Here is a 21,469-nt window from a genome sequence, read left to right as displayed (position 1 = left end):
TAGAAGTGAGGCCTTTCTCTCACACAGGAGCTCTAGAGCACAGTAGCTGCTCACCTTTGACAAAATCACGAGAGCTGTTATTCTGCTGTACAACACAGCTTTCAGCCCTGTCACTGTCCCCGTTATTTCCTCAGAGTATGGCACAGCATGGCACACAGCCTGGTCTTAGACCAACCTACCCAGCAATCCATCTTTCACTGAGTTATTTTTCTTGTTACAACATGACAAAGACAGCTTAAAACATTAGAGTGGGGCAACACGATTATAGTAAGATACCAGAAGTTTACTTTTTAATGAAGGAAATGCTTCCCAGATGTGAACTCAGGTAGTGTTATACTGATTAGTTCCTAAGATGGTTCAAGAACTTGATTGATTTTCACTATATATCATTGCTTACTTGTCTTCAAAGTCTACTTTCTCTGTATGTAGCTGCAAGACTGAGAAAGATGGGTAAATGGCTCACCCAAGGTCATCCATGAAGTTACAGAAAACAAATTAAAACTGAAAAGCTGTCCTTTTTTCCACTTTCTTCCATGCTCATCTGTTCTGCTTCTTCATGCTACTGCTTTGGTAGTCTAGCAAATAACATGCAAGTAGAAAAGGGGAAAGCATTTCTATCCAGTTCAGTGTAGGCAATTCTGTGAAAAGCAGTGTTGTCATAATTAAATGTTTCACTTGGTAAGAGTTATGCAGTTTCTTTTTTTAATCATTTTTAGGTAATTTTTAATTGAGAGGTTTGTTTTTTATTACCAAAGCTTAGATATCAACTTCAGTTATGAAACATCTGAATTAATATTTAATAGCTATTTAATTAGTAAAAATAAATCTGTAGTGGTTATATTTTTATGTACAGTGTGTGAAGTGCATGGAAAATGTTCCTTGATAATATTTTTACTGTTAGGATAAGATTTTTTCTTTGCAACAGTAGAGTTCTCATCGATGATTAAAAGTGTGTTCTTTGAGAACAGTTTACTATGAGGTTAGGAGAAAGGAATATTTTTCTATGTAAATTGATAGCAAAATGAGAAATCCTGTTTCAAAGTATTATCTGGTTTTGTAGAAGACAAATGATAAATGTTGTGAGAATGCAGTCTTTGTAGTTATGATACTTTGTATTAGCCTTAAAAGATTTATATGATAAAGATTTGTAACATGGCAGAGATGATTAGATAGTTAATCAGATGTAGAAAACATCAGACTTCTGCTTATTTAATTTTGTTTTATCTGTGTGCTGAAATATTTACATTGGCAATGGATTCTTTTAAGCTTAGTCCAGAACATGATATCTTTATGCTCTTAAATGTGAAATGCAATTAGTGAATGGTTGGCTTTCTGGTCTAGTGTACGATTGGTACTAAGCACTGCCACAGAATAGCAATCTAAGCTTGCGAGTACCCTACTGAGGAAGAGGTAAAGCAGCAGTATGAACTCCATTTTTCACATCATACAAAATTTCAGCCGTTTTTCTTTATTTGAGGAAGGAACAAAAACTTACTTATTGGAGCCTAATACGATTATTGTAGTAATAAAGTGCTCGGTTCTCTCTGCTCTAGAAAACAACAACAACAACAAAATCTTAAACATCTGTTGCTAATACACGTTCCTTGATTCTTGTAATGGCAATTAATGGAGGCAGAGAAGAGGAAACAAACTGTCCTTTGACCAAACTGTCCACAAGCACAGCCTTCATATTTTATAATACTTCGAGTAAGCTAATTCTAAATTGTTCCTTCTTCTTTGGAGAGCTGTTCCAAAGGCACTTAAAAACACCCGTCATGGGGTTATTTTCCTATCTTTCATCGCCTAATTTTCTTCTTAATGGGATTCCATTTTTGCTAGCAAAAGTTCCCCCTTACAAATCTAAACAATATACTCCCTTCTTCACATTTGTGCACTTTAAATATTTACAGACTTTTCCTACTAAAGTAGTTAACAAAAATTACAGTAAGAGAGAAGTGTTAAAATTATTATATGTTGAAACTTTCAAAAACAAAGTAAAACTTTTGAAGAAGTCACTTTTCATCAAGAAGATGATTTTCAAATTGGATCAATGTGTTTACTGATTGGAGGAGGAAGAGCAAAAGACTTGCATAGCAGACATTGATTCTTGAGAGATCATGTGAATGGGAAATAAAACAGTTCTCATAGAAGTAAGAAAAGCAGTCATTTAAATACAGAGATGAACACAGCTTTCATTTTAGATAAACTAGCTATGATAGAAGAAAAACTAGTGTTACGATATCAAATTCTAATTCTGTGGCAGGCTGTGTTGGATCTCTTGGTTCACATGGTTCAAATAGATATTTTCAGATAGAAAATTTATACTGAGCTGAATTATGTATGTAACATTTTTGCAGCTGGGGACTGAGGTAAGAGTTCAGTCTGAACAACAGATAATCTGTCCAGCATATTTATCATTTCAAAAAGCCACAGAAAGCAGACTTATCTCTTATTTAAAAGAGAAACAATAATTTTTTTGTTAGAGTGCGATAGCAACCGTGAGATAAAGAGCTTTTAAAAGTTGGTAACAGCCCATAACAGATTTCGGGAGACAAAGCTTGTGTCGTCTTTTCCATAATTCTGTACATAGTTTAAATATATTTTCTCAAATACTAAGATAAATGCATTTTTATATATAGATGTATTTTTAAAGATAGACGTGTTTTCAGGCATAGTAGAATGGAAATTGCTGTCTTCAGAAAACAGGAATTAGAGAAAAAGAAATTAGTCATTACACAAATACTTATTAGGATATGTAAAAACCACAGATGATACACCAACAGGATTGCACATATGCTAATGATGCTGATATTGCATTGCCATGAGGTAGGTGTGGGTTTGATGTCCAAGACTGATACTTGCTCTTAATACAGAATACACACATAAAATATAAAATTAGGATCTGGCTCCTTCTTGCTTTGATGGGTATGTTTCCCTTGGTGCATTAAACCAAAGGCCACTATATTACGATGATCGTGAAGTATTGTGGTTTGTTTTTTGCTTTTGTTTTTTGTGTGTGTGTTTTTTTCGTTGTTTTCTTTTTTAGAACAGATTGGAATTAGATTCTCTCTAGACTTTATCTTTGCCATGTTGGATCAAGATACTGTTTCCTATCTATCCCCATTTCTTAGTTTTTAACTGATGATTATAAGGTGCTAAAGTGGTATTTGTTCAGATAAGTGATTAACTGAAGATAAATTGCCCAATTAATGAGTTGATTTCTCTCTGTTCTTTAACAGGCGGAAGAAATACTGAGACGAGAGCTAGAGAAGAAGGAAACACCAGGATTATATTGTTTGCTTGGTGATGTTCTTAAAGACCACCAGTACTATGACAAGGCCTGGGAGCTCTCTCAGCACCGCAGTGCCCGTGCACAGCGCTCTAAAGGCCTCCTCCATCTCCGCAACCGGGAATTCAGGGAATGTGTGGAGTGCTTTGAACGTTCAGTGCAGATCAACCCTATGCAGGTTGGGAAATTATACAAATACGGCTATGTTTTAGTTGGTGTCTTAAGTTTTGAAGGATTCTGTACTTTTTTAGAAGGTAATTCCATGAAAAAATGTCAAAATAGCTGTTCTGCATTCCACATAACTACTAGTATGCTTCTGCTTTAGAAAAGCCTCAAAGGTCTCCAACTTCTCAGATCTTATATCCTGAATCTGTTCAGTATTTACAAGATGTGTTTTCTTCTAGTGAATCTGTCTTGTTCTGATTCAAATGAACTCCAGATAACTTTAAAACACCTTTAGAATAGACATCAAAATGAACAAAAATGCTTTGTTTGTCTTCAGTTCCCTTATTGTCTCAGGAAATGCCAATGCCAACAAAATAAATACTGTGACTCAGATAGGAGCCTTATTGAAATCCAGAGGACTCACAGAGAATGAAGGGTTGTAGAAGTTGGCCTACAGGGCTCAAAACTGAGAAACATTCTGCTGAGATGCCATTTTATTTTCCGTTCTATCCAAAGGAAGTTTAAAGTGAAAGACAATCCAAGAAAAACAGTCCAGACCATATAGGAAAGCGAACATTTCCTCTTCGTGTTGCTCGGGAAGCTCTATTTAAGATTCAGATGAATTGTTTCAAACAAATAGATTGAGTAAATGGATAGCGTGGATTGGCATATCACTGTCTTCTGAAGTCTGTCTGTGTTTTGTCACTAGAGAGATGAATTGTTTCCTATTCTGGGATGTTCTGTGCGCAAAGAGCAGAGGGGCAGGTGACTCTAAATTCTCTTGAATTCTCTTTAATACAGGGAACATGAGGAAAATTCATTAATTGTTTCCAGAATTGGGAATAGTTTGTAAGGTAAACAAGGACTCCCTATTACAAAGAAATTTTCTTTTTAGTGGTTATGAGAAACCTTTTTGGAAGAAGGCATTTAAGACTGCAGCAAATGAATCCTCCAGATACCTGATGGATAAAACCATTCTCTGTCAACCCACCTTTAAGCCTATGTACTCTTTGGCAAATTGGTGAAATTTAGTGGAAATCTCTGATGTAGATCTCTGCAGTATGAGCTGACCACCACCGTAACTAGACTTTGGAGAATGAACAAAAGAATTAAAATCTCACAGTTGAAATATATCTGAAACCCATCTTCATTAGTACTACTGCTCACAGAATTACTTGTTTCAGTGTGTGCCTAATGGGTGACAGCTGCACTTCTCTTACACTTTCACTAAGAGCATCTTGCAAGGATAGGCTGAGACAATTCCAGTGGGTTGTGGAAAGAGAAAGGAGGAGAGATCAAAGAGCCCATGCAGTGAGTTCTCTGACTGTGAAAGTCTATATAAAACAGAGCTTACAGCTTGTTAAATTACAGATTTTTTAGTTCACATACTAAATAATGTATGGTTCTCTATACCCAGTCACTTCATGTTTGAATTTTCCAGAAACAGTGTTCATGGCACCCTTTTTGTGTCCATGCTCTTTTTCACAAAGTCTGCAAGAAAGGAAGAATCATCTTTTATGTTAATAAACAGTAACATATAACTAATAAACACAACTTCTCAGGCTAATATTCCTGGGTGTCAGGCAAAACAAGTGATCTCTCTCAAATTTGGGAAAAGAGTCACATTTTAGAAATCAGCCTGCTATCAACTATATCGGAAATTAAAAGCTATGGACACTGCAGTGAGCCTTATTCTCGACAAGTCTCCTTCTCATCCCTTCTGTAATAATAAAAGTAAGTTAAACAAGAGTTGAGCTAGTATCTTTCATTGGAAAAAATGATATCAAGTCTCTGCTTTCTTAAAGCTATAATGTGTTCTGCCAGTATGATGCATTCAAAGGAAACAATTATAAAGCAGATAAACTATGCCAAAAATGAGTAATTAAAAAGGTACTTAGGATTTCACTCAGAGCTCTTAACATTTTAATTACTAACTCTGAAGACTAACTTTGCTCTGCAGGGTAAAGATAGTTTCTAAACTAACACTATTCTCCTCCTAAGAGTATTATGCTAAAGAATTCACTAGATTTTGAAAAAAATATACATGTATTTGCCATATGTGAATACTAGAAATTGTTTAAAAAATACAGAAAGCTTCTTCATACATCTGAGTTTTTAGCTTGCCTTTTTTTTTTTTTCAGGTATACTTTAAACTGGTTGTTTTGGAACCATATTCACACTAATATTAGAGAATTGTTTAGACTTACTTAAAGAATTTCATGATCATTTAGACTTATTAAAGACTTGTCTGAAAATTCCTGATGGCAAGTTTTAACAGAGACTAATCCCAAATTATCTTCCTTTGCTGGTCACTGTCTTCTGTCTTGAAAAGGAGAAAATGTTACAGTTCACTTTCATGTGTTTTTCCAATCAGTAGCAAGATTTAAACCTCTAGCCAACACATTTTTTTTATTTGAAAAAAAAAGAACTTTAACCTAGTTCCACAAGTCTTGACAAAACTTTCTTTGAACTGTGGACGAAGTTTTCATTGCACTACCTTTCAGTCAGTCACTTTCCTCAGAGCAGTTATTACATCAGCCAGTGGATTCAGCAAATTTCATGCCCTTCCCAATAAAAAGGGAATTCTCACCATTCTTTCCACTCAGAAAAGCTATAAATCCATTCTTAAACTGTATCCTAAATATATTATTATAAAGTTACTGTCCTTATATCATGGAAGAAATTCATGCACATTTTCCCTTAGATGCACCTATCTAAGGAACAGTAAAATACCATTTCAGTGCAACAGTAGATCAAGCTGATGAACCTATGTTTTTCTTAGCTACCATATATTCTCATTTAATCTGTCAAATGAGTTCTTTTCTAGCTTTCTGATCGATCTAGCAAATCATATTGAAGTGAGTCCTCTTAATCTCCTTTCATTTAACTGTTATGATTGTCTGGTCTTTTTAAATGCTTTTTTGAATGACAGTATGCTGTTGCTCCAAGCCTTGAAATGTCTTCAAATTTTTCAAGTCTTCTGCAGACCTTTTACTCTTTTAGCTGCCTCTTTTATTTTTAATATAGCTTCTCTATTTTGAAGCAGCACTTAAAATTAGCATCTTCTATATTAAATGTTCTGCCTTTGTTCTTGAAGGACTCTTGAATCAAGGTAGTGACAGGCGTCTTTTGTATGGTAACCTTTTGAACCTGATCATTCATAATGGTCAGAATCGAGAAAAGTATTATCTTCTGACTAACTTGTTCATAAAATTTTAGCCTTGGAATTGCATTCATTGTTATTTACTGAATTGTATGGAGTAATTTAAATCTCCCTGTATTTTCTGAGTTTTCTACTTTCATAGCCTTCTAATATCCCTCAGTATGTTACATTCTCCATTTTAGTCAAGTATCTGGAGATGCAGTCTTTATATTGTTTGTTTTTTTTTTTCCAACTAAGGCCTGAAATTTTAATCTGCACCAGTCCTGTTGTTCATTTACGCAGTTAATTACTTATGATTGATGCTGAAGCTTTCTTTAACATATGGCAGTATTTTTCTATCTGCATGACCCATTCCATTTGCTGTATATTTTGTGCCCCCATACTACAGCATCTTAGCTCCTTGTCTTAATTCCTACTCCAGAGACTTTTCATCTCACTGTTCGTTTAGCATCTCTTCTGGAGACCTTTCCCAGCCTTCCCCAGTATGGGCAATTCTCAGATATTTTTTTTCCATTCAATTGAAACCTTCATGCATAGTTACTGCTAGGCAAAATATCTTGTTTCAAATTACCAAAATTACCAAAAAAAAAAAAATCTTTTGCTCGGTGCCTGCTCATATAGCTTTTCTCCACAGAGATAAAGAATCATTTTCCTTTCTCCTTATGTTGTGACTGTTCTTTGAGAAAAGAGTTGACAAGCTTAAGGGTTGATAGACCGTATGCTCAGCTTAAGCTGAGAGATGCAGCTGCTCATCATCATCCTCAGAAATGACTCAGAAATGAAAATGGTGGAAGTTTTAGTCAATCAGATGCTGGAAGTACAAGGCCAGAAGGGAATCTGTGGCATAATTATTTGTTTGAAGAAGAATAAATGCAATGACTTATTTTTGTCGCTCTTGACAGAGGCACAATTTAACTATATCCTTCGCTATACTGTTGTAGCTAGCCTTCAGTTTCATATTTGATTCCTCCAGTCTCTTACCTCACTTTTCTTGTCCAGGTAGTTGTCAATCTAGAAAGTAGAGAAAGGTGAGTTAATAAGGTGGCTGCCATGTGGGAACGCTGGTCTTCTGCAAACTGGATGGATAAAAGTGACTCAAAAATAAAACTGGAGTAAATTTATTTCCTATAAATTTTCCCCTCTGAGATTTGGGAAACAAATGGTTTTCTGTTCATGTGCAGTTTCTTCTCAGAGTGATGAATTTAAGGATCATGAATGGTGACAGGCTGACAGTGCTGAAAAGTAGATTTTCATGTTTGCACAGGCCAGGTATAATTAGCAGAACCACCTTAGCCTGTTAATACATCCATGTGATCAGTCATCCCAAATACACTCCCAAATGCAAAAAAAAGGTCTTTATTGCCAAGCTTGTTGAGTTCTTTTCTTGATATATTGAAGACCGCCCACCTGGGTGCCAGATCCAACAGTGATGGATGTGATGCATTTACATGCTGGGATTTAAGCAAAGTTGTGAAGCAGATTAACTATAATCTGTATAGCAGGTAACTCAGATTAATCCAGCTGGATTATATGTTCTTACTGATTCTAAATTGGGGCTGAGAGACTAAGAGTAATGACACAGATCTGGACAGAGCTGCATAAAATAACTGCTGTGGAGTTCACAATTAATCTATAGGGGTAAACAGCTCCCTGCATATGAGCCAACAGCTTGATCAGAAACATCAGAAAAGTTTCTTGTAAAACGTGGCTTCCCTGAAATAAGTTTCTTAGTATTTGCCATTTGACCTAATTATAATGATATGAAGTGAATATGAATTTTTCACAAGTTACAGCAAAATGTACAAACCTATGAACAGTTGTCACTTTACTCTCTAAATGAAGACATGCTGTTAAAGAGCACTTCATGTATGATTAAGTGGTCTCTATAGTCAACGCTTGTTTATCCATATTTATTAAAACTTCAAAGATTTCCTATATTCTGCATACACATTATTTATTCTGATGCAACATATTATAGCTGAAAATCAAGTATAATGAATAAAAATAATGTGTTTTTGAGCATTGAGGCAAAATTTTTGTGTAGAAATATGTACGTGTATATGTAATCATCCATTTTTCTTTCCAGCTAGGTGTATGGTTTTCCTTGGGCTGTGCATACGTTGCTTTAGAAGGCTATGAAGGTGCTGCCAAAGCATTTCAGCGCTGTGTGACATTGGAACCAGATGTATGTACATTTCAACAAGCAATTCAGATGGCTTATCTAAAAGCAGCAAGGATGTTTTCATTATAAACAAGCAAAGCAATAATGAAAAACTTCTTTAAACTTTAGCCCTCTGAATAAATTAAACTTTTACATAAAGGATATATTTTTGTCATGAGGCATCATAAAAATACTTGCCCAAAACTTAACTTTGTCCGAATAGCTGTGTGTGAATGTCCAAGTATGTTTGACCAGAAAATTCCTTTATGCTTGCATACATTGCTAAAACAGAGGGAAAAGGGAAAGAGTAGAACACAAGTAGAGATAAAACACTAAATTAAAATACTTAGTCCTCTAAGTAATCAAATGCTTTTATGTGGGGGAAAAAAGTCAAATAAGTGGTTGTATGACAGGTAAATTTGTTACTATATAGTTTATGAGCACAAGGATGGACCTTTTTTTTGTCAGTTTTTCAGGATGCATGGGGCAAGCATGTATACAATATTGTACAGAGAGCAGAGCTTTGCTGGTTTTACCAGAATGATTGAGCACTGTGCAACCCTTTTCAGCTAAAGCCATTGATAAACACTGTTGGAACTGATCCTGGTAGTTTTGCAAGAGATACATTAAGGGACATTCAGATGATCTTATTTCCCTACTAGAGAGGTGTAGGGAAGTAGCTTCCAAGTGGTGAGAAGTGATCAGCTGCTGGCAGCAGTGACCTCTCTATCCATTCCAGTTAGATCCAAGTGAAGGATGCCTCTTTATGGTTTAAACCGGAGGGAGGCAAGAGCTAACACAGTGTATTCCAAACAGAAGACTGTTAAAGACACATTCCCAAATGTTGCTATTAATCAGTAATTATCTATTTATTTATATTTTCATGCAATATTTTCCATTTTAATGTAGCATTTTGACTGCGTTGTAGCACGCATGATATATTAATGTGTGATAATATGCATGATTAGCAAAACCGGTGTTTCACAGTTTAATTTACATATTTTTATCAAGTAAATAATGTTTTTGGTGGTACTTTTGTTGTAGAATGCTGAGGCCTGGAACAATTTATCAACTGCATATATCAGATTAAAACAGAAGTAAGTACTTCAAAAGGATTAGATGTTACTGCTTCCAAAACAAATAATTGGGGTTTCCTTTTCTTTTTGACATTGTTTTTTATCTTCATAATGTGCTTAACTCTATTTTCATAATTCCTGTCCCTTCAGTTCTCTCTCTTGGGTTGGATCGTTGATAACTTCATTTTGCCGTAAATGTGTTTTCATAATCTTTATAAAAGTAGCAGCTTCTCAGACTACACTTTTTTCTTGTTAAATGTATTTATGGTGTAGTAAGTATAACCAGTGCAAAACATTCATACTAAATTTGGAAACTAATTCGATTATTTTAGACAGATATGTCCATTTCAAACAAACCATATATTCAAACCTATGTCAATTCATACTACATTTATCTCAGGAGATTTAAGGGAAAACATGCAATTTATTTTTCAAGTTATGAAAGCAGATGGAGGCCTACACACATAAAAGCTCACTTGTTCTTTTCCTTCCAATTTAAGTATTAGTACAAGAAGCTTTAACCTAAATGGACTACATTTCTTATTTTGTATTTCAACTCAATGTAATAAAAATTACTTGTAGACACACAATACCTGCAGGAACTTAATATTTAAGAAGAATTTTCACATTGGCTCATTCCCAAAGAATGAAATAATAAAATAAGATTAAAAAAAAAAAAAACAAAAAAAACCAAAGAACACTTAAAATCTGGTATCAGTTTATACAGTTATGCAGTCATGAGGAAAAACAAGAAAGAAAAAGAATAGTAAGTTTACATATAAGGAACATTAAGCATATGATGGAAATGTGGGAACTAATATTGTAAATAAATTGAAGAGATGATTAGATATGTTAATGGGAGCAGGAGGGAAGAGAAAGTGAAGGTTGATTGACTGCTTAAGGCTAGAAAGTATAGTAGAAGTCAAAAGCTTGTTTTACCTTTTCATTAGTTTCTTGCATCTTCAGTAGTGCCTTAAGAATGCACAGTTTAATTATCAAATCATATAGTGCTTCCTCTATTAATTTTTCTGTAGCCTTTTTGAAAATAAGGTGATTGCACATTTATACCAAAATCACTTTCCTCACTGTGTTTTTTTTATCTTAGACTGCTTCTGATAGATTGTTCTTCCTTTTGCATAGAGTTCAAGAGTATGTTAAGTGCTCAGTGTATTTGCTTATGCTTGATTCATAAAAGTATCTGTAATCAAAATCATTTTCATTCATCAGTTACGAGGCTGAGACACTACTGAATGATCAGTTTCACTTTGATTATGATTGTGAATCTGCTCTTGTGATTTAACATGCTAAATGTAACAACAAAAACAGTAAAGAGGGGTAGGTTTTGACCTTTTTTTCCAAGTAAATCATGTTGGAGAGGAATATGTGTAGAGGAAACCATAAGATGGTTTTATATGCTAATAGCTGAGTGTGTCCTCTATTTGCTCTGGAATAGCTACTTGAAATATATTATTTGTCTAATCACTCATACATAAAGACTGTGTACGATTTTGTTTAATTCACTTTGAAAACAGTGTATCTGTTGTAGCTTGCTTCAGTATAATTTATTTTGGGGGAGAAAAGCAGTGGTGAAAGTGTTCACTTATTTTTCAAGCCTACTAACCACAAAAAAAAAAAAAAGGAAAAAAGAAAAAGAAAAGGATGGGGGAGAGAGGACTGAGAAAAAGGAAAAGAAAAATAAGATATTAAAGCTAATTGTTTTCTTTTGCTTCAGCCAGGCTCTTAAATCAGTCCCACCCAAGAGTTGTTCATTTGGTTAAGGCTTAGCAGTGTAATTCAACAGAGAAATAGAAAATATGTAAGTTTTTTGAAGACACTATGCAAACAGCTTGCTGACACCCAAATGAAAGGCGTTTTGTTGTGTTTTGGATTTGTTTGTTTTTTAAGAGTCCACACACTTTATGTATTCTGAATTTCCTTAAGAAAAAAAAATTGTGATGAAACTAGAATCTACTATTCAGTTTACCTGATTATTTTCTATGAGTTCTAGGAGGTCTTTGAAATTTAGATCTTATTTTTCTCAAAACAAACGGGCTGTTCCTCTGTCCTTTGGGTGAGAGATTCCTGGTTTCCAAGGCAGCATAGCGCACTGGTGTTGTGTACTCGCTCCAGTTTGGATATAAACTGGTTCACATGTTGCACTGGATAAAGATACTCCATCATATGATTACGTAGGGGATTCATTTTGAGAACCTAGAGGACTTTTAGTGTAGCAAGTGATGATTTGAGAAACAGGATTTACATCCCATCCCTTTGGTATCTTGTCATCATTTCACAGTTCTAAGATGAAAAGAATCAGTGTCATTCTGCACCTGCCATGACTTCAGTTATGGAAAAATAAATTCTTTAAGTTGCAAAGTTGGGTTTTTAAATTATTTTTAATGTGTTCTGCAATTGTAGTGTGAGTAAGGTTATTTTTTCATGGTTTCAGTTAAAAATTGAAGAAAGAAAATATCAACATAGATGGCACAATTACAGTGAATTTCTGCATTCTGCGTACATAACTTTGCCAAAATGTAGTTGAGAGCTAACACAGAGGTAACCTAGATCAGATAACAGAGCATACTGAGGAGTGAACTGATAGAAGGTAATTGGCAAGAGAAGACAAGGAAGTATCAGTATTATAAACTGTGAATGACAATTTTTACATTGCATTGTTTTTTAAACAGATTTATAAAAATAGACAGCCTTTTAGTTGATAGAATGACAACTGATTTTCATATATTTATATGGAATCTTCTTTCTTTTTCTTCTTTTTAATTATTATTTAGAATCAAAGCATTTCGAACCCTCCAGGAAGCACTCAAGTGCAACTATGAGCACTGGCAAATTTGGGAGAACTATCTTCTCACCAGTACAGATGTTGGAGAGTTTTCAGAAGCAATTAAAGCTTATCACCGGCTTATGGACTTAAGAGAAAAGTACAAGGATACACAGGTGGGGAAGTTTTCATAGTAATTCATTCTATGTTTTTTCTTGTGAGGCAGAGAATACTGCTGATAATTTTATCAGTAATGATAGTACGCGTACCAATGAAGTTATGTAGGCAAGCCATTTAAATTTTTGATATCTGGACTGTAATGACTTAAGTATCTAAAACAAAAATGAACAAACAGGAAAACCTTTGCATCCAGATTGTTTCAGACGATGTAAAAAGGCAAATGAACCTGGCAGTTTTCAGGTCTATTCTTAAATAAAAGGCAGTGCAAAACCCTATCTTTCCAAATTGTTCCTGCATATGTCTGTATCAGAAGTAACATAAATTAATTTAGCTTAAAGAAAGGCGAGTTTTTCCAGTGTGTTTGGAAATTCCACAGAAGAGTCTTTGAAAGTGAGTTATGTTTCATAGATAGGAATTGATGAATGCATTATAGTCAGAATGATGGCTCTTAATAATCTGGAACAGATATTATATTCTCTTCTCTCAGGTTATATTTAAAATTTGTAGGAGTCACAGATTTTAATTGATACACTATTAAGCTAATTAATAGTAAAACAGAAGGTAAGAATTTAGAGAGGAAAAAAAATACAGACGCAAAAGAATAAATACTCTTAATTCAACCAGTTTCTTCCAGTGCTCATTCATTGCAATTCTTTGTGAAAACAGAAAACAGTCATTGGACCTTCATATACAAATCACTTTTAGCCCAATCAGTGTTGCAGGATTCCTTTTGGGAGACTGAATGCATCAAATAAGAGTGTGCGCTTGAATATTTATAATTTGAAATGTCCTTGGTTTGTGTAATTACAACAGATACATTGATATATATTTAATTTTTGCATAGTATCCAGTCATATTTGTAAATCACTGATTTCTTCCAATAACAGTAAGGCATTTATATCTTCCTCTGTGATTTGTTATGTCATTGCTGTTTTTCTGCACCAGACTTCTGAGTTCAAAATGGAGCTTTGAGAAATTTTGCATTTAAGTTATTCTAGTAATTAAATGATGTTATCCTTGTGGCAAAGGTTCTGAGATTAGGATATCATGAGGCTGAATATAAGTATGTACAGATTCTGCAGACAGAACTTAATAAGGAGAAACAGAAGGGGTCTTTATAAATGATCAACAATACAATAAAACATTACAAGAGGGGAGGTACTTATCAAAATTCACTGTTTCCTAGTAGTCCCTTATAATATTTAAAGCATGCTGTCTTACCTCCCTTTTACTGGTTCTTAAAATTCTTTAAATTTCTATATTTGCTTTTATATTCATGAACTTACTGAGAAATATACCTTGACAACTTTTACTTATTGAATTATCTATAACTTCAGATAGTAGATGAGTCATTGGAAAGGAGAGAGCTTGCTGTAACTTTCTTCTTAGCCTCTGAAATATCAGTCTGAGGCTGTAAATGCAGCCAAGAAATTTCTGCAACTGCTAATAACACTGCTTTGCACAACATGCATACTTGTGGAAACAAGAAATATTTTTTTACTTGGAAAGTTGCAGTTCTGTAAATAACAAAATTATTTTGCAGGTGGAAAAACTGTTTAGCAATGCTTTCAGAAACCAAATTTTCATCTTGTACTGTCAAAGAATATGAACTCATAAGTATGGACAATATGGTTCCTCTGCAACTTCTCTGCTCTTGAGAATCTAACACATTTTCTCTTACCCTTCCCATCAAATGCCATTCTCACTTCAGTGGTTCATATTGGCAGACCCTTTTCTAATAAAAGGCTGCAAGGGAATGTTCCAAGGGGATTTTGAGGAGAGAGGGATGATACTTCTTGAAGTCCTCTGCCTTTTAAGTAGTTCACTAATAACAATTGTCTTTCAATTGTTTTTGGGAGGGGTATAGGGAGAGATCCTAGACTGCAGAGTTGTCATTTTGCATCTGGTATCTGAGGGTTCTTTTTTTGAGCAGTCAAGCTTGATTCGCATTAGTTAAGCTTCTAAAAATGGTTTGAAGTGAATTTTTATATGAAAGGAACTGTTTGGAGAACAATTGTGGAATGAGACTAACTGATCACAGCATTTAAAAATGACTGTGTTCGTTAGTATGTCTAAGGTTTTGTCCCCATGTGGTCTTTCATTTAGTTTTTGTTAAACACGCATTCTCAAAAGAAAAGTAGGAAGAAGAATGCAGATGATGTGACATACTAACCACAAATAGTGGGCACAGTGGTCATATGGGGCACAGTTCATTAAAAGGGGCAAACCAAAAAAAAATAACACTACTGCTTGTGTAGGATCCTGGGCAGCAGAGCATTGCTTGAACAGTTCAGTGCATGTGGCAGCTTAATTCTCTCAGATATAAATTAAAATAGGCAATGGTCTAAAATGGAATGCTCTGTTAGCCTACTACTACTTCTTGATCATTAGTACAATTCACCTGCAATTCTAAATAGCTTTATTGAACAGTTGGGCACAGCCAAGTAGCGTTAATCATTCATTAGTATTTAATGGACCTTTTAATCTGGGCTTTCACACCGGTTTTATTTTAACTGCTGTACTGCTAATGCTTACGTGCTGAATTACAGAAAAATGAGAAATTACTATGATTAAAGTGAAAGCAAAGCATGAACTCTATGGGAATAAGAGTTGTGTTTCAGTTGCTAAATCCTACTGACCAAGGAAACTTTTTTCATGTGCAAATAAAATATATGTCTATAAAACTTTTTATAACTATATGTGATACACATCTGGACTTTTAGAGTTTAGAGGAACAATTCTGTTACCATAAACTTGAGGAATTGACAAGTCATACATATATGAATCCTCAGGACCAGTTTTAGTTCTTTTTCAAAACTGATCACAAAGTTTCTTCTTACACCTCTTCTATGTTATGCACGACAATGCTAAGCTAATGGCAATACCAGCACTTGCTTGTGTTTTTCAAGCAAATAATTATACAACACCCAATTTGTTTAATGCTGGGTTTTATTCCCTTAGTTTCCAAAACATGAATGCAATATGAATTTCAGAACTTTTGGACTATTAATAGTTGATCAGATTTTCTATCATCCTAGGTCAAAATCTGAGCCCTTTATAATAGAAAAAAAACAGGCTATTATGTTTTATGTGATATATTTGTACAGTTCTGGTGTTGAGGGTGCATTTAGCTGATGTTCAGATATTTCTGCTGTTGAATCTGAAAAGAAATTGGGGAGATGGAGAGGTTTTTTTCACTTTCTGTTAAATATTCATTTCATAACAAGATCAGACATTTTGATTTGATTGTTTTTTTGCAAAGGACTTAATTTGTTTAAACTCAGTAATTATTCCTTAGATTGTATGTTACTTGAATCATTCTGTATAAGAAAAGTTTTGGAAGAATGACATCATAAATTCTAAACTTCACACGTTTTTATTTAAAGTGTAATATCCTTTGATGTTGTGATAATTTTTGTCTTACTTGCTGCTACTAAACTACATCTTGGTTTGTGAGGATGCCCCACCGCCCTACTTCTGCTACAGTAAAAGTATATTTTTTGTGGTTTGTGGTTGATCATCTTTGAAAATTATTTATATTAGTTGGTTGATATTAGTATTGTTATTAATGTAGTTTCATGGTAAATATGAATTTATGGACAAAAATGTTGAAGTGTTAAAGTTGCCAAATGAGTGTTTGTATACCCTTCACCTGCCTATCTTGAATGAAAAGCTTAAGAGACTTCCATTTATTTTTATTGTTAAGATTATTTCTTTGCTGGTTTCTCTTCTGTACTACACAGGAAAGGTAGCTCTCATTAAGCCATAGCTTACATGGGTTTAATTTTCTTCTAACTTGATCCAGTGCCTTCATTGATTTACGTTTGTTGCTTCCATTTTCATGAGAAGGAACTGAGGTGCAGTGAAACTGTCTTCTAATTCTATGTGTCCAATTCAAGACCCAGACTCATGCTTTTTTGTTTGTTTGTTTTGTGGGCTACTTGTTTTGTTGGTGTTATGTAGCATTTCATACATGCAAAGCCTGGCTCCCATCAAGTTCATCAGCAGCTGCAAGTGCTCAGCATTTCTGCAGGTCAGATCCCACATTCTCTAGTCAGTGACTCAGAAAGTTATGTCATTAAATGAGCACTTGTAAAAAGTTTGATTGAACTGACCTGACGAGTAATTCACTAGAAATACATTAAACACAGAATTTCCCAGGGTAGCCTTCAGTTGACTTCCAATTTTCCATCTCATCCAGTTTATAACTTTCAATTTCTGCAGGCGACTAAATAAAGGTCTTGTAAACAACAGTGTCTTCCATTACCTTAAATGCTCTGGTGCAGCCTGTTTACTAATATTTTTTATAGCCATATTACAACATAAAAGTATCTTTGTGATGCTGCTGCAATTTCCTATGCTATCCTCTTGCACACTAGGCTGTCAGGATAACCCAACATTTCCATCTTAACTCTTTCACCTCTATATCTTCTCCAACCATAGAATTCTGTAGATGAAGTTTAAATTAGTTGAATTATTCCCCTAATAATCTATTTCTTCATATATTTGAAGAATATATATATATGTAGGATTATTCATATAATCCTATATTCGCTATATGGTGTTACATTTGTTTTTTAGTGATCCATGAATAGAGACCAAATGCTAGAGATACCAAGATGCTCATTATATATACTGATGTTGATTTGAGTTGAAACAAAAACTTTCCTGCTGCTTTTTTTTAAGGTGCTGGCTATTCTGGTCAGGGCGGTAGTGAATGGGATGGCAGATCGCACTGGAGAGGTAGCAAGTGGATTGAAGGGGAAATTGCAAGAGCTCCTGGGCCGAGTGACTTCACGGGTGACAAATGACGGGGAAATCTGGAGACTTTATGCCCAACTTTATGGAAATGGACAGAGTGATAGCAGTGAAGATATTGAAAAGGTAAATGTATTGTGATTTTTGTTTTTATCGATACACGCTTGTGGTACAAACTTTGTTCTCTAGCAAACTAAGTACGATAGTAAGACGTGCTCTAGTTCCAGATGTTTTGCTTTAGTGTTTCTGTAAGCTTATCTTCTGTTCCTCGTGTTTCTACACCACACATTTTTATTATCTAACAGGACCAAGATGTTTTACATCCATTTTTAAAATTTTTTTAAAGCAATCTCTTTTATCAGTATTTTATTTTAAAACATTATAACTCGATACATGTTCATTGTCCTGGATTCATATTCTGAAGCTTTTCTTGGCAGCAATCTAATAGCTATATTATGTTTTTATTTTTAATTGGGATCTACAATTCTGAAGACAAGATATTGTATCTTCTGGGGGAAAAAAGGTAGATCATAATGGCATGATTCAGTGGCATCATAAGCCATCTAAATTCTTCTTTGACACCTCTAAAGAAAAATGCACGTTGAGGTGGTCTGTTACTCAGAGTTCACAGCGCAAAAGTACTTTGTCCTCGCTTACCTTAAAATGGACTTAATATCGCTAAGTAATTCTTAAGCTGTTGGCTCTTCTTTACCTGTCTTTCTTTTAGCTATGATAACTTCCATCTCTTTTCCTATCACTTCCTAGGTAATTGAGATGATTGCACTTTCCAAAAATAACATCTTTGCAGTGCTGCAAGTGTTTACTTTGTTGTATGCTAGACTGTGCTTTGCATTTGGTGTTAAATTTCCAAAATTCAAATAGCCTTGCACACTCCAAAAATACTTATGGGTTATCAGATCTTCACTGAAGCTGAAAATACACAAGGTCAGCATTCAGTATGTGTTTCCTAATGGGGGTATGCCTTCGGCCAGGGCAAAAATGTCAGTCTAGAGGGTTGCTTGTCACTTGATACCCAGTATATTATGCAGATAGCTGGGCCTACAAATCGTATGCTGTGGGGTTAAAGTTGTAATTATTTGGGCCTTGTTCAGTGTCTTCTTATTCATGCTCTGCTCTGTGAAATGTCTTGTATAGTCCTTGTCAGTGTCCATGATACTTCCAATTCCTCCCTCTTTTTTCTTCCTTTTTTTTTTTTTTTTTTTTTTTTTACAGCTGAATGACAAAAGGGATTTGGCCTATTTAGAATTCAGAAATACAGACACTGCAATATCCTGTAATATATCCTCAGATTCTTACTCAGACATGCAAACGAGCAGAGGCCCTGTCTATACTATAAATGTAATCATATCAGAATCTGGTTACATCACAGTATTTTTCACTAACCCAGTTAAAAAACATGGTTTCAATTTGTAGAGTAGACAGGAATTTAACTGTGTTTCCTAATCAGACTCGTTATGGAACATGTGGTCTAGCTTGCCCTGCAAACTCTGATCATGTTTATAAATACTTAAGGTATGCCTACGTACATGTCCAAATATAATAGTGTGATGGTACCACAGAGCAAAACTGTCTACAGCCACGGCATAAACTAATTTACAATACACTAGATAGCCACTGGTAGCTTTTCCGATCTCACTGATATCATATTAAAAAGCAAAAATGTGAAAAACTGAGTATTTATTTGGCACAAGTATCATCTTGTGTCAGATATTAAGTGAATATAGTTATCTTTAGAAAAATTCCAGGTGTATTACTGCAGTTTTCAACCCACATTTATTGTTCAACAGGACAGTGAATTCTGAAAGGGTATTATTTACTATTTTGTGGCATCACAGGACACAGAAATGGAAAAGATCTATCATAGTATTGTGTACCTCTTTACAAATGCAGAGTTTGACCTTTGTTCCATAATGCAATACCATATTTAATACAGATTTAATTATATTTAGTCAGTGCTGTACTTAACACTTCATCTGACAGAACGGCCTTGTCTGTCTGGATATTGTAGAGGGGTTTTTGTGGTGTTATTTTTTCCTGTTTGTTTATTTGCCTTTCTGTTCTAATGTTACATCTGACACCACGAATCACTAGGGTCTACAGCTACAATTCAACACAGTGCTTTGTAAGTTGAATCAAAGTCAGATGGGGGTTACAAGTTAGGAGTGTAAAACCATTGCTTTTTTTACTTTAACTTAGTACATATTTCTTTTTAAACTTCTATGTATCTGACTTGCCACCACATTGAACACTACATTATTTGCTGTGCTGAACCCAGTCCACCCCTTTCCCACCAAACAATCTTTCCAACCTTCAGGTTGCCTGCTGATCCAGACCCAGGTCACTGAAAACCTTCTGTTCCTTAAACTCTCCCCAGCTCATTGCTGTTTCCTTCCAGGATTCCAGGATAAATCCATGATCCAGAAGTGCAAACAAACAACCCATCAGGCTTTGAATTCTTTCCCTTCCCTGACATCCATCATCAAAACTTGCTTCTCTGACTCAGATACATGCAGATTAAAATCAGGCTGCTGTAAACAAGCCTGTTGTTCCTTCTCTTGGAAGTTCTTGCCTCTATTGCCCAGTGCTACTGCCAACTGTGACCTAGGCTATTATGGCAGAAAAAAAAAATTTAATTTGCTCTGGTTTGACTTAATACATCTTTACTGCCATTTGCAGCCATTCAGCAGCATGAACGGTTCAATTGCCCGTGTTGGAACTCCAGTAGGCGAGAGAAAGATATGGGGTTTATCAGCCTAGAAGCTTATATTTAATCTGTCCATGTTCTGCAATCAGAAGTCTTTCTTGTACTCTTGTACATACACTGCACTGAAAGATTTTTCTTCCTTTATATAATACTTAAACTCTTTAAAAAGATGATTGAAGAGTTGTCATTGAACCAAGCCAGGCAACTTTTCACATGCATTTGTCTTTAGTATTTCTGATGATATAGGAAGAAAACAAAACAAGAAAGCAAAAATTGATTTTTGCTTCTCAGTTTTTTTTCTCCTATTGATTTGTGTGCTTTGATTTAGCCAACTGAACTTTTATGAAGTGAGCTAAGGGATTTAATGAAATAAATTTTTAGATTATTCTGTGAATTTTGAATTTAGATTATTCTATGAATTATGCGTATCATTTTGAGCCGTGGTATGTCCTGACTTCTATTCATGACCTCCTTAAATACAAATATAATTAATTTCACTCATGAACTGTTTACTTCTTCTTCTGGCTAATGGAGTACTAATTCTCATACTACATCACCGGATTTCCATTGTCCAGTTTTGTTGTAAACAAAAATTACAATAGTGAGATGAGTTGGCAGATTTTATTCTTTCTTGTCCTTAAACCACAGGAAAACAAAAGCTTTCCTTTACTTTTCATGTGTCTTTCATGCTCTTTGTTATACTTGTTTTCTTAATGGGTTGCTCCTGCCATATTGTTTACAATTATTTTCTTCATTTTTCCTGTTCACAGTGAGAACCAGTGCAGTATAACAAGTAATAGATGTCTGTAAAATATATACTCATCAAAAATACATATATAGAAAGAAAGCTTTGATGTTTTCAGTTAGGCATTTAATAGTTACAAAATCGCTATTCCAAGTGTGAGTACAAGTATTTTCCACTTTTTCATGTGCATTTAATTATGATGACTTGGCAAACATGGGTCACATCCATCAGTCTAGACAGATTTTTAAAAGATAAAAATTAGACACATGTTACTTTATATGCCTGTCATACTTGAGATACAATATCAGTGAAGAACATCTGTGTTACAGCTGGTGCTTACCGTTGTGGAGAAGGATACTACTCCAACTCAAAGAAAATCAAACACAGTAAAGATGCATTTGTTTTCTGGACTGAGCATCAACTTCAGA

General features: G+C 34.7%; 1 protein-coding gene across 2 annotated transcripts in view; it reads left to right on the top strand.

Annotated features, from left to right (window-relative positions):
- Positions 1 to 21,469, top strand: part of TTC27 (tetratricopeptide repeat domain 27) — a 113,408-nt gene that overhangs the window by 87,467 nt on the left and 4,472 nt on the right. For both annotated transcript variants that reach the window (XM_066993896.1, XM_048047746.2), the window contains exons 13-17: positions 3,240 to 3,467; positions 8,704 to 8,802; positions 9,823 to 9,875; positions 12,644 to 12,809; positions 17,500 to 17,697. In XM_066993896.1, coding sequence (XP_066849997.1) covers positions 3,240 to 3,467; positions 8,704 to 8,802; positions 9,823 to 9,875; positions 12,644 to 12,809; positions 17,500 to 17,697 — 744 coding nt within the window. The remainder of the gene's footprint in view (positions 1 to 3,239; positions 3,468 to 8,703; positions 8,803 to 9,822; positions 9,876 to 12,643; positions 12,810 to 17,499; positions 17,698 to 21,469) is intronic.

Source organism: Anser cygnoides, chromosome 3 (assembly GCF_040182565.1).
Source record: "Anser cygnoides isolate HZ-2024a breed goose chromosome 3, Taihu_goose_T2T_genome, whole genome shotgun sequence".
NCBI classification, from domain to species: Eukaryota; Metazoa; Chordata; class Aves; order Anseriformes; family Anatidae; genus Anser; species Anser cygnoides.
The sequence above is the reverse complement of the archived record's forward strand: the minus strand, read 5'-3'. Positions and strand labels throughout refer to the sequence as shown.